This window comes from Chrysochloris asiatica, unplaced genomic scaffold (genome assembly GCF_000296735.1).
Source record: "Chrysochloris asiatica unplaced genomic scaffold, ChrAsi1.0 scaffold00004, whole genome shotgun sequence".
NCBI lineage: Eukaryota > Metazoa > Chordata > Mammalia > Afrosoricida > Chrysochloridae > Chrysochloris > Chrysochloris asiatica.
The window spans coordinates 1,903,717-1,918,281 of NW_006408522.1; the positions used below are offsets into that span (position 1 = coordinate 1,903,717).

The following is a 14,565-nucleotide window of genomic DNA, read 5'->3' on the forward strand; positions in this document are numbered from 1 at the left end:
ATGGATATGATCCTATCACTTACAGCATTGTACCTCATGACTGATCTGGATATGTTCTTTTTGACGATGAATGCAACACCATTCCTTTTCAATTTGTTATTCCCTGCATAGTAAACCATGTGGTTGTCAGATTCAAAATGGCCAATACCAGTCCATTTCAGCTCACTAATACCTAAGATATCGATGTTGATGTGTTCCATTTCATTGTTGACAACTTCCAATTTTCCCAGATTCATACTTTGTATATTCCATGTTCCGATTTTCAATGAATATTTACAGCTGTTTCTCTTCATTTTGAGTTGTGGCCCATCAGCAAATGAAGGTTCTGTGCGCTTTTTTCCCCCGAGCTTAACTCTATTTACATCATCATGGTCAACTCTCCTTTGAGGAGGCATTTTGTTTCCCAGTGGCATTTTGAGGGCCTTCCCAACTTCCAGTCCTGTATCTGACAGTGTTTCTCTGCTATTCAGAGAGTTTTCAGTGACTATCAATTTGGAAGTAGTTCGTCACTCTTTCTTCCTAGCCTGTCTTTGTCTGGCAGCTCATCTGAAACCTGTCTAACATGGGTGACCCTTCTGGTTATTTAAAATACCGGAGGAGCCCTCAGAATCACAGTAACTCAATTCACCACAGTAAGACAGACAGACGAGCGGTAGCCATTTGGTTTTATGTCGCGATACTGTCACTTTAAATTTCTATGTTAATTTTGATATAATCCTGATTTAATCAAGATACAATCAAGATATTCTCTCCCAAGATGAATACCAAAAGAATACCAAGCCTAAAAAAGACAATTCATATTTAAATAGTTTTAAGTGTCACTGTGTCTGTTCTGATTCATAGTGACCCTATGCACAACCAAACAAAACATTGCCTGGTCCTAGGTCCATCCTCACAATTATTGTTGTATTTGAGACCATTGTTGCTGCCACTGTGCCAATCCATCTTGTTGAGGATCTTCCTCATTTTTGCTTACCTCCGCTTTTCCAAGCATGATACCCTTCTCCACGGATTGATCCTTCCTGACAACATGTCCAAGTAAGAAAGACAAAGTCTTATTGCCTGGCTTCTAAGGAGCATTCTGGCTGTACTTCCATGACAGATTTGTTTGTTCTTCTGGCAGTCCATGGTACTTTCAATGTTCTTTGTCCACAAATGCATCGATTCTTCTAAGGTCTTCCTTATTCATTTCCAACTTTCACATGCTTATGAGGCTACTGAAAATACCATGGCTTGGGTCAGGTGCATCTTAATCCTAACACTGACACCTTTGCTCTTAAACACTTTAAAGATCCAAGCAGACTGAAGTCTTTGACAATTTCTATCTTTTTCCATTCATCATGATGTTATTTATTGGTCCAGTTGTGAGGATTTTCGTTTTCTTCACAGTGAGGCACAATCCACACTGAAGGCTGTAGCCTTTGATCTTCATCAGTATTTCACTACTCTTCGCTTTCAATAGGACTCTGGGTGTGGCACTGTAGGAAAAGCACTGGACTGAAAATGACAAGTTCAGCAGTTAACTCACCAGCTGCTCCTCAGAAATCCTGTATAAGGTCACTAAGAGTTGGAATTGATTTGACAGCACTTAACTACTACTGACTTTCAGTAAGCAAGGTTGTGTCATCTGCATATTGCAGGTTGTTACTGAGTCTTCTTCCATTCTTGATGACACCTTCTTCATATAATCCAGCTTTTCAGATTATTTGCTCAGCATACAGATTAAATAAGTATGGAGAGAGTATACAATCTTGAAGCGCCCCTTTCTTAATTTTAAACCATTAAGTATTCCCTGTTCTGTCTGAACAACTTCCTTTTTGTCTATGTACAGGTTCCTAATGAGCACAATTAAGTGTTCTGGAATACCCATTCTTCACAATGCTTTCCCCATAGTTTGTTATGATTCACACAAATACCTTTGCATAGTCAATAAAAGCCCAAGTAAACATCTTTCTGGCATTCTCGGCTTTCAGCCAAGATCCATCTGATGTCAGTAATGACATCCCTTGTTCCATGTCCTCTTCTGAATCTGACTCCCAATTTCTAATAGCTACCTGTTGATGGATCAGCAGTTGGAAAACATGGCCTTGGGGATAGAAATGATGCTGGAGATTGCATGACAGAATTCTGCAAAATCAATAATTTGTTCATTTCAAATACCTTTTTTAGACAACATAACAGAGGACTATACACATGGACCTCACCAGATGGAATACATAGAAAACAAATTGACTACATCTGCGGAAAGAGACGATGGAAAAGCTCCATATCATCAGTGAAGAAAACAAGGCCAGGGGCAGACTGTGGAACAGACCATCAATTACTCATATGCAAATTCAAACTGAAGCTGAAGAAAATGAAAACAAGTCCACGAGAGCCAAAATATGACCTTGAATATATCTCACCTGAATTTAGAGATCATCTGAAGAACAGATTTGATACATTAAACACTAAAGACCAAAGACCAGAAGAGCTGTGGGATGACATCAAGAACATCATACATGAAGAAAGCAAAAAGTCATTAACCTACACCTATGGATGCAGTAGCTCAAAAGAGGGAACAAATCCTTACAGCAAGAATCATTCCCACCCCTCCACACACAGAGTAGACAAATAGGCAACTTGGACATTGGCTACCCAAAATGGGGCGGGGGGGCCTACAAAGGCAAGAAGTGACTGGCTTACAAGCTTTCAAGAGGGAATCTAGAGCCAGGGGTCCTCAAGGAAGGCAGAATCTCCAGTGAGTAGTATCCAATCTGCCTACGCGGAGCTGATGAAATGAAATGCAGATGGGTCTCTTGTGACACAATAGTGAATAATTGTTATCAGGACTGATTGTGAGGGCTGGAAATGTAAAAGTAGACGTTTTATAGCAAGGAAGGGAGTGATTAACTTTCCAGTCTAGGAGCAGAGGTCCCTAGGACCATCAACAGAGAAGAGCCGAGAGCGGAACACTACCCAGAGAAGCAGTGATGCCTGAGATGAAGGCAGAGACAATAACGTGGAGTGATGAAGCAGCTGGGGACTTCAGATCCAGAGAAGGAGAGCGACTGTGTGCTGAAGACTGGGAGGGGGAGGGGGTACTGAAGGGGGCAGGCTTGCAGGGTATACCCTTTGGTTGGTTGATGATGCATGGAGGGGATTGTACCCATGGCAATGAAATGATATATGATAGAATGAATGTAAAACTAATGTTCTCCCATATAAACTATCATATAATTCACAATAAAACATTTTAAAAAAAAGACAAGAAAGAAGGAAAAGGTCAAAATGAATGTCAGAAGAGACAAACTTGCTCTCCAGCATAGAGATGCTAAAGTAAGTGGAAGAAATGACGTCAAAGAGCTGAACAGAAAATTTCAAAGATCAGCTTGAGAAGATAAAGCCAAATATTACAACAACAAAATATGCAAAGATCTGGAATCAGAAAACCAAAAAGGAAGAACACACTCAGCATTTCTCAAGCTGGAGGAACTGAAGAAAAAATTCATGCCTCGACTTTCGTTATTCAAAGATTCTCTGGGCAAATTATTGAAGGATGCAGAAAGCATCAAGAGAAGATGGAAGGAATACATAGAGTCACTGTACAAAAGGAAATGGTTAATGTTCAACCATTTCTAAAGGTAGCATATGATCAAGAGCCAATGATACTGAAGGAAGAAGTCCAAGTTACATTGAAGGAACTGGCAAAGAACAAGGCACCAAGAATTGATGGAATAAAAATTGAAATCTTTCAAGTAAGCGAGGCGACACAGGAGGCACTCACTCATTGATGACTAGAAATTTGGAAGACAACTATCTGGCCAACTGATTGGAAGAGACCCATATTTGTGTCCATTCCAAAGAGAGGTGACCCAACTGACTGCGGAAATCATCAGACAATTACCTTTGATAGCTCATGTGAGTAAAGTTTTATTAAATGTAATATAAAAATGGCTGCAAGCATACATTGACAGAGAACTTCCAGAGGTTCAAGCCGGATTCAGAAGAGGCTGTGGAACGAGTGATATCACTGCTGATGTCCGATGGATCTTGGCTGAAAGCAGAGAATATCAGAAAGATGTTTACCTGTGCAAAGGCTTTCAGCTATGTGGATCATGACAAGCTATGGACAACACTGCAAAGCCTGAGTGTTCCGGAACACTTAATTCTGCTCATGAGGAATCTGTACCTGGACCAAAAGGCAGTTGTTCAAACATAACATGGGAACACTGGACGGTTTAAAATTAAGAAAGGTGTAGGACAGCGTTGTATTCTTACACCATACTTATTCAACCTGTATGCTGAGCAAATAATCCAAGAAGTTGGGTTCTATGAAGCAAAACATGGCATCAGGATTGGAGGAAGACTCATTAACAACCTGCAATCTGTAGATGACACAACCTTGTTTGCTGAAAGTGAAGAGGACTTAAAATATTTACTGATGAAGATCAAAGACACAGCCTTCGGTAAGGATTGCATCTCAATGTAAAGAAAACAAAAATCCTCACCACAAGACCAATAAACAACATTCTTATCAACGGAGAAAAGATTGAAGTTGTCAAGGACTTCATCTTCTTGGATCAACTATATCAACACTCATGGAAACAGCAGTCAAGAGATCAACCGATGTATTGCTTTAGGAAAATCTGCTGCACAACACCTTTTTAAAGTGTTGAAGAGCAAAGATGTCAGATTGAGGACTAAGGTGCGCCTGAGCCAAGCCATGGTATTTTCAAGAACCTCATAGGCATGTGAAAGTTGGACAGTAAGTAAAGAAGAATTGGTGCTTTTGAGTTACGGTGTTGGAGGAGAATATTGAAAAGTGCCATGGGCTCCCAAAAGATCCCACAGATCTGTGTTGGAAAAAGTATAGAGTGCTCCTTGGAGGCCAGGATGGCCAAATTTCGTCTCTCATACTTCGGACACATTGTCAGGATGGACCAGTCACTGGAGAAGGATATCATGTTTGGTAAGGTGGAGGGTCAGAGAAAAAGAGGAAGACCCCCAGCGAGATGGATTGGCCAAGTGGCAACATCAATGGCCTCAAGTGTGACAACAATTGTGAGGTTGGCCCAGGATCGGGCAATTGGGCAGTGTTTCGTTCTGCTGTGCATAAGGTTGCTATGAGTTAGCACAGACTCGATGGCACCTCACAACAACACCTGTCAATGCACTGCTGCAACCATTGATAAATTATCTTTAGCAAAATTTTACTTGCATGTGTTATATTGTTTGATGATTTTCGTATTCTCTTAAGTCACTTTTATTTTGAGAGCGCCTCCAGTGCTGAAACAGTTTTTTGAAACATTGCAATTTGTATTCCATCAATTCATGGAGCCTTATTCTTCGCCATAGCCTTCAGTGCTGCTTAGACTTCGTCTTTCAATTCTATCAGTTCTTGATCATGAGACCTCTTAAAAAGAAATGATTTAACATTGACCAATTCTTTTTGGTAAAGTGACTTTGTGTATTCTTTCCATCTTCTTTTGATGTTTCTAGAGTCTTGCCCATGTAATATCTTTGATGTTTCTAATATCTTGCCCATATAATCTGTCAATATTGTAAGTTGAGGCTTGAATTTTTTCTTCAGTTCTTTCAGCTTGAGAAATGCTGAACATATTCTTCCCACTTGGTTTTCTAAGTCCAGGCACATTTCATTATAATATTTGTCTCTGTCTTCTTGAGCTGCCCTTTGAAATTTTCTGTTTAGCACTTTTACATCATCATTTCTCCCAGTCACTTTAACCAAACTTGCTCGGGAGCAAGTTTCAGAATCTATTTTGACATCCATTTTTGTCTTTTAAAATACCTTTCACTTTCTTCATGTATGATGTTCTTGATGTTATCCCACAACTCCCTGGTTTTCAGACATTAATGTCAAATGCATAAAATCTGTTCTTGAGATGGTATCTAAGTTCAGGTGGGATATAATTCAAGGTCATATTTTGGGTCTCGTGAAGTTGTTCTAATTTTCTTTAGCTTCAATCTGAATTTGATTATGAGCAAGTGATGATGTGTTCCACATTCTGCCCCTGGCTTTTATTGGCTGATGACATGGAGCCTCTCCATCATCTCTTCCCACAGATGTAGTCAATTTGATTCCTGTGTATTCCATCTGGTGAGGTTCATGTGTCATAGTCTTACCTTTTACATTGTTGAAAAAAAAAAAATGCAATGAATAAGTCATTAGTCTGGCAAAATTCTATCATGCAAGCTTCAAGATCATTTCTATCAACAAGGCCATATTTTCCAACTATTGATCCATCCTCTTTATTTCCATATTTCACATTCAAATCTCCAGTAATTATCACTGCATCTTGACTGCATGTTTGATCAACTTCAGACTGGAGAAGTTAGAATTCTTAGGTTTCACCTTCATTGGCTTTAGTGTTTGGTGCGTAAATTTGAATAATAGTATTATGACTGGTCTTCTTGTGGCGTGTGAATCTTATCCTATCACACACAACATTGTACTTCAAATGGCATGTTCTTTCTGATGATGACATTCCTCTTTCATTTGTTGTTCCTGGCATAGTAAACCAAATGATTGTCTAATTCAAAATAGCAAATACCAGTTAATCTGAGGCCACTGATGCCTAGGATATCAATCTTTTTGCATTCCTTTCCATTTTTGACAACTTACAATTTTCCTATATTCATACTTTGCACATTCTACATTGATTATTAATGACTGTGTGCAGTTGTTTCTTTTCATTTTGAGTTGTGCCTCATCGGCAAATGAAAGTCCCGGAAGCTTAACTCCCATCCATGTCATGAAGGTCATCCCTACTTTGAGGAGACAGTCAGTCAGCTAGCTCTTCCTCACTTGTATTTTGAGTGTCTTCCAACTTGAGAGGCTCATCTTCCAGAACTGTATCTGGCAATGTTTCACTGCTATCCATAATATCCATAAGGCTTTCAGTGGCTAAATGTTCTGAAGTAGTCTGTCTCTCCTTCTTCTTAGTTTGTCTTAGTCTAGAAGCTCTGCTAAAACCTGTCCACCATGGGTAAGCATGCTATTCTTTACAATACCAGTGGCATAGCTTCCAGGATCACAACAACACAGAAGCCACCAAAGTATGACAAAGTGACAGATAAGTAGTTAAACAGAGCAAGTATAAATTCTTAGTACAAGCAAACAGTATACAAGGGCAAGGTAGGAAAACAAATACCATTTAAAAGTTCCTGCACAAGTTCAATAGCAGATTTCACTTCTAGAGGCTCAGGCCACTCAGATACACCAGTCCTCAAACCATCAGCCAAGACCTATTGGAGATTAAAACAAACAAACAAACAAACAACAATGTTAGCAGAAAACAAAGTTGAATCAATAGGATACATTTAATAATATTAACTGTAGTAATATTTCCTGTTTATCACATGCCAGGAACTATGCATATATGTTTATACGTAGTACGTTATATAATCTTCACTGTGAGAAATAATTCTCAAGCTGGCCCATCTTCAGGTATATGGAAACAAAGGTCCAGGAAGGTACTAATTGAGATTGGTGGCGGATATAGGCTGATACAGCAACAGGAGCCCGTTCACCTGGGGTGTGTGTGAACAAGATAAATTGAGGCGGGGAGAGGGGGGAAATCTGTTTGAGAAATAGAAACTTTAAAATAAGAACACATTGATGTCCAAAGATTGTTCACTCTATAGTATTCAGTCAATGAGGAACTCGGAGAGGGACTTTTCGAACTAGGAGATAAGAACACTTGTAAAACAGCCAAACAGTGCATCTGCCCATCTTGTCTACTGCGTTTGGCGCCCAATTTTGCAAAATCAAATAAAGCCTCACTCTTGCTAACACGAGTACAGATTGGATTTCTTGAGCATTTGTTGGTAAGCACTTGTGATAATTTATCAGTGACCTCATACAGGATAAGGTGATCCACCCCAGTTCTCCCTCCAGAGACCCATAGGGTTAAGGTCCTAGTTGGGGGTTTATACCAACCAGCCAGTTACCAATAGGAACCAAAGCATTATGTAGGGTATCGACAACAATTCTCACACTAACACCCAATGAGACAGATATTACTATTATCCCCATTTTACTGAGACTAAGTAACATGTCCAAGGACACAAATTAGTACCAGAGTGCCAGGGTCTGATTCTGATGAGAATGCTATGTGCACAGGGGGTACAAAGGATCCTAGACTGATGAGTCCAAGTCCACACTGAAAACACTTGCAATTTTAGTCAAAGGGTGACAATACAGATTAAGTCATTGGGAACTACCAATGTGAAACTGAATGGAACATTAAGATAAGATCAAGATAGGCTGTAATAGGTAGGGAATAATGTCAAACTTCAGCTGCAACTCAAAAGTAGGAAGGTCTGATTAGAGAGTGGAGAAGAAGCATGGAATGGATGAAGAGGATGGGATGATCCCAAATAAGGTAGAGTTAAAAAAAACCCAGAGAGAAACCATGCTAAAAATTGAATTGTGTTCCCCCCCCCGCCCTCATTCCTGACCAATGTGTGTTTATATCCTAACTGGTGTCTGTAAATATGACCCTCTTAGGAAGCAGGGTTTCTTTTGTTTTGTTAATATAGTCATATGAGTATAAGGTATGTCCTAAACCTGGTGTGGTGCTGTGGGCTAATGCATTAGACTACAAAATCATTTGAACTGTAAGGTCAGTGGTTCAAGCTCACCAGCTGCTCCTTGGAAACCCCATACAGGGTCGCTATGGGTCACAATTGAATCAACGGCACTTAACAACAACAACAAACTTGTTTACTTCTGATAACAAGAAGAGCAGAACAGACAGACCCAAACACAGGTCTAGAGGAAGATGAACTTCCCAGGGCTACAAACAAGGACAGACCTGCCCTTAAAGCCAGGGCATTGACTTAGATTTCTAGCCTCCAAAATGGAAATAAAATTCTGTTCTTTCAAAGTTACCCACTTGTGTTAGATTTTGTTAAGGTTGTTGTTGTTAAGTGCCGTCGAGTCAGTTCTGACCCATAGGGACTCTGTATAGGGTTTCCAAGGAGCAGCTGGTGAGCTTGAACCACCGACCTTGCAGTTCAAATGACTTTGCAATCTGGTGCATTAACCCACAGTGCCACAAGGTAACACTAGGTAACTATGAAGTTTTGGTGTGGTGCTCTAGGCTAAGCACTGGACTGCTAACTACAATGTCAGTAGTTCAACTCCATCAGCTGCTCCTTGGAAAAACCCATACAGGATCGCTGTAAGTTGGAACTGACTCAATGGCACTTAACAACAAGATAAGTAAGAAAAATAGAAATAGGATTAAAAGGAAAAGGGGTTAGTCTATTAAGAGACTTTAACATTGAAAGAGGGTTTTGGTTTCATATGGAGACAACAATCACTTTGGATTTTTGGCAGATGAAGGAAATTATAAAGCAGTTAGGAATTCCTGTTACAGGTCTCCAGGATGAATTCCAAGGAAGAGAAAGTATGCTTATTTCTCAATAGGAAATGATACAGCCCCCAATCCCAGGGGATCTCAATAGGAAATGATATAGCCCCCAATCCCAGGAAAGTATGGAGATAATTTTTGGTGTCACAAACACTAGGGTGGATGGATACTTCCGGTGTTCAGTTTGGTGGAGGCTAAGAATCTTGCAGTGTATATGATGGTTCCCAACCACAAATAAAGATCCTGCCCAAATGCCCTGTTGAGAAACAATTAAGATCACTGGTGGTTGCAGTCAAATGAATTACTTAATATGGCCCTTTAAGCCACGTCTAATCTTGTAACTTATACAAAATGAATAGGTGGAAATATACAAATAAAATGCATGTGTCCCACCAAGAGAACTGAATAGCTTGTTAACAAAGCAAATAAGGTGCATGGCATGCTTGTGGAGGTGGAATCATGCAAATAGGTGTATGAAACCCTAACAAGGGGATTGGTTAGTTTTGCCATCCTTCTAGGCTTAAAAAGAAAGCCAATCTCAGAGCAAAGGGATGATCTCACTACCATCAAAAAGAAAAAGAGCCGGAAGTTGAGTGGGTCCTTTGGACCTAGGGTCCCTACATGGAAAACCTCTTAGGCTCAGGAGAGACACAGAGCTGTAACATCAGAGATGGTAGGAGGTGGTGGCAAGCACAGTGAAGAAATGACAGCAGCAGAACCAGGATATTAGCAGGAGATGATGCAGTAGACTTCTCAGCTCATGCAGCAAGGTAGCTACACTGGGCATACCGACCAGAGTAAGAGAGCTGAGTGCCTTCAGATGCCTTCCTGGACAGTGGGGAGCCTCTGAGTACTTATTGGCAGGGCTAAAAGAGGTTTTAACACTTGCTTGAGCAGGGTAGAGGCTGGACTAAGGGCTGAGAGAGGAGACCAGTTCAGAGAGGCCTAACAGGAACCTATCCTCTGGTGACTGGTAACATGAGGGCCCAAGTTCAAGCATGGCCAGGCAGCAGAGGCTTGCTCACAAGCCTGGAGAAGAGACTGTCCTGGTCAAAGAAGTGAATATCCCAAGCCATTCTTGATTGTGAATTGTAACCTGTTACTTCCCTAATACACTCTGTGAGTGTAAGTATGGTCTGTGAGTTCTCAGTGGTTGTCAGGGGTTGAGGAGTGGGACAGGCAGGAGTGACTACCAATGAGTATCAGGGTTTTTTTTTGGAGTGATGAAAATGTTCTAAAAATAACTGTGGTGATGCTTATACAATTCTGTAAGTATACTAAAATCCATTATAGACTTAAAACCAGGTGAATTTTATGGGATATAATTTGTATTTCAACAGTTGTTTGAAAAAAAAGGAAAGACAGAAATGTGGGGGCCAGAGCTAGACCATACTGGCTTGCTTTAGCAGGCGCTAAGACATTGGGATTTCTAGATGAAAACTCTCGGGAGATGCAATCTGTGGAGTAAGCTATGCTTACGGAAACATAAGATCATGAAAACCACGCTCATTAATCTTTAGCTTCAATCAAAATCCCAGTTATTGACAAGCAGCTTATATTATATATACACTTGGAACAAACTGACAGCTGACCCACTTGGAAAGAGGGGACTCCATCATTATGAATAAAAATCAAATACTAAAGTAGAAAAGACAGACAACTGTCGAATGCACCCTTTAACTGTAAGACAATTACCACATACTAAAATTAAAGTGTCCAAATTGTCAATATTATCTAATATATAAAACTTAGAACAAAATTTGAAAAACATTAATACTAAATAATAATATTAGCAAACATCTTTATGACAACTAAAAATTCCACAAGGATACTTACAAGAAGAAATTTCAGTTGTCTGTGAAGATTATTCAAAGGACTTCTTGACTCTCCAGATTCCACTTTAATATTCTAAAAAGGTCCCAAAGCATGTCAGTTTTTACTGGTAATCCCATCTTCTATACATAAAGATTTCAGTTATTTTATCACACATTAAAAAATATACTTCATAAGGTACAAATGAATTGAAAAAATTAGAGCAACACTTCATTTTAAACAACTTACCCAGTGACACTGTATGTCTCACCCCATCCTGACCGTGTAGTCCCCTAAATTCAGCCCACCATACCCTCTCAATAACATACAAAATTATACCTACACAGACCTACTGCTCTCCTTACAAACTCTCCTGTCCTTTACCATTGAATTCCAATGAGGATACAGTAGAAAACAGAAATAAATGCTTCTCAAGACACTGATAAATTTAGCATTATCACTAAAAATAAAATCCCCCAAATAAATCAATTTATTAGACACCTTCCAACTAAACCCACACAGCCAGAGGTCCAGGTTATAGAAACCTAACGCCTTTAAAAAAACACACACAAAAAACAAAAAAGGAGGCAAAAATTTCAAAGTATGAAAATTCCTACTCTAAGGAGCTCTGGAAGCGTAGTGGTTATGAATCGGGCTGCTAATCTCACAGTCAGTAGTTTCAAACTACCAGCTGTTCTACGGGAGAGAGATGAGGCTTCCTGTTCCCATAAAGATTTAAAGCCTCAGAAACCCTATGCAGGGTTGCTATGAATGAGAACCGACTCCACGGCACATAACAACAACAACAGGGGACTAGCATCATAAAGAATATAATATTCCATAATCCTACTTCCCTGAAGGAACCACTATTAACACAGTAGCATACTTCTATACAGTGCTGTCAAGTTGATTCCAACTCATAGCGGCACTATATAGTTTCCAAGGAGTGGCTGATGGGATTCCTGGTGTGGTACTATAGAACAGCAACAGACTGCAAATCATAAGGTCTGCAGTTCAAACCTACCAACAGCTCCTTGGAAACACTATACAGGCCACTATAAGTTGGAACTGACTCAGCACTTAACTCAGTATGTCCATGACTGTATGTTAGATACACCTATATGTATACATATATTCTTAAAAAAACATAGTTGAGTTTCATTACGTAAACATTTTACATTTTTTTCTTTTTTGTTTAATAAGCATTTCCTATTATTTAAGCCTCTTTAAAACATAGTCGTTTTTTTTAATAAATGTTTTATTGTGAATTATATTTTACATGGGAGAACATTAGTTTTACATTCATTCTATTGTATATCGTTTCATTGCCACGGTTACAATCCCCTTCATGCATCATCAACCACCCAAAGGGTATACCCTGCAAGCCTGCTCCCCTCTCCCTGGTCATCAACACACAGCACCTCTCTAACTCCATCTCAAGTTCCCAGCTACTCCATCTCTGCACATCACCGTCTCTGCCTCCATCTCAGGCATCACTGCTTCTCTGGGTAGGGTAGCGCTCTCCCCTCTTCTCCACTGATGGTCCTAGGGACTTCCACTCCTAGATTGAAAAGTTAATCACTCCCCTCCTTGCTATAAAACGTCTACCTTTACATTTTCAACCCTCACAATCAATCCTGATAATAATTATTCACTATTGTATGACATTTCATTTCATCAGCTCTGCCTAGACAGATTGGATACTACACAGTGGAGATTCTATCTCCTCCACACCCTCTGGATCTAGGTTCTCTCTTGAAAGCTTGTAAACCAGTCACTTCATGCCTTTGCAGCGCCCCTCCCGCCGCCCTCCCCCCACCCCGCCCCATTTTAGGTAGTCAGTGTCCAAGTTGCCTATCCCAGTCTACTCTGTGTGTGGAGGGGGTGGGAATGATTTTTGCAGTAAGGATTTGTTTCCTCTTTTTAGCTACTGCATCCAAAGGTGTACGTCAAGTTCATCAAATTGTATCAGATTATACTTTTTATCCTCTTCTTTCTTCTTCTGGTTGAGCTCTGATCATCCAGTCATTGAAGTCAGGTCAAGTGGGTATTATCAGTAAGTGTGGGTGTTCTTGTGCATATCCCCTCTTGTTATCAGCTGGACTCTTCACTCTCCACTCTAGTCCTCTGTGGCTGTGTCACTGACCTTGAACCCAAGAATCTCCAGGTCTTGCCACACTGCTGGCCGATCAGGTCTCCACCCGGGTTCACATGAGTCTATTGAACATTGTAGGGCTTATCTTGCCACTTCATTGCTGTTTTTCCCTCACTTCCCCTTATGGGTGACAAGCATGGTCACCAATCAGAGCGTGTATTCCCATTGAGTCTTAGTCTTGGGAGAGGGTCTGCACTGAGGGGACCTGACCACTTGCCTTGATGTCTCCTGGGCAAGCAACTTGCTTCTTCTTGTAGTAACAGTCAGTCTGTCTCTATTGTTTTGTATTTTTCCTGTAAGTCTTTCTTTTAAGAAGTATCTTCTGTTCTTCTATTTGCTCCAGGCTGGTCTACTCATCCTTTCAAGTGGAAATTTCCCATCTCTGAAGATCTGGATGTGGTTCAGGCTTCCACCTAAAGTCTTAGGTAATGCAGAGGCTCCGCAGGAAGCCTCCTTCACTGGGCACCTTGTAGCCCCATTTTAGGTATTACAATCAGTTACAGGCAGAAGACGGACTTACAGACTTTCTATGGTGATGTTTCTAGCTATTCCTTTCTCTTCCCCTTCAGTGTCTATTTTATAATATAATGCAAGGAAAACCAAGATTCAAAACACAGCCAAGCTTCTTAACATTAGTCCCCCCTTTTCCCCATTCCAACCATGTCTCAATCTCTGTATCCCAGAGCCCTGTTGTTCCAAGGTTGTGTATACATCATTATTTACCTCTGTCCCATTTAGCCCATTCAAACCTGCCTAATTATTCTCCCATCTGCTTTGTTCTTGCATTCCTCTCTCCCTTCTTATATATTGCCCCCCTCCCCAGCACCCAAACTATCCTGTATCTAGTCCCTGACCTGTGCTCCACCTTCCCCTCCCTCCCCTCACCCCACCCCTACATCCCAGGACCCAGCAAAGAATCCACTTTAGTGGATTAGTATGGGTTCTTTTCTTAGTCTTTTACAGTAGTGGTCCTATGCAGTATTTCTCCTTTTGTGACTAATTTCACTCAACATAATATCCTTAAGGTTCATCCATGTTAGGTGGTGGCATGCAGCTTCCTTGCTATTTTTCAAGGTAGCATAACATTCCATTGTGTGTACGTACCACAGTTTATCTATTCTTCAGTTGATGGGCACTTTGGCTGTCTCCATCTTTTTGCTATTGTCATTAGGGCAGCTATGAACATTGGTGTGCATATATCTTCTCGTGTTGTGGCTC

General features: G+C 40.4%; 1 protein-coding gene across 1 annotated transcript in view; it reads right to left on the reverse strand.

The window, feature by feature from the left end:
• Positions 1-14,565, reverse strand: part of ZWILCH (zwilch kinetochore protein) — a 57,739-nt gene that overhangs the window by 27,583 nt on the left and 15,591 nt on the right. The window contains exons 8-9 of the mRNA XM_006831511.1: positions 11,217-11,288; positions 7,155-7,248 (exon numbers count right to left, since the gene is read on the reverse strand). Of these exons, the coding sequence (XP_006831574.1) occupies positions 7,155-7,248; positions 11,217-11,288 (166 nt within the window). The remainder of the gene's footprint in view (positions 1-7,154; positions 7,249-11,216; positions 11,289-14,565) is intronic.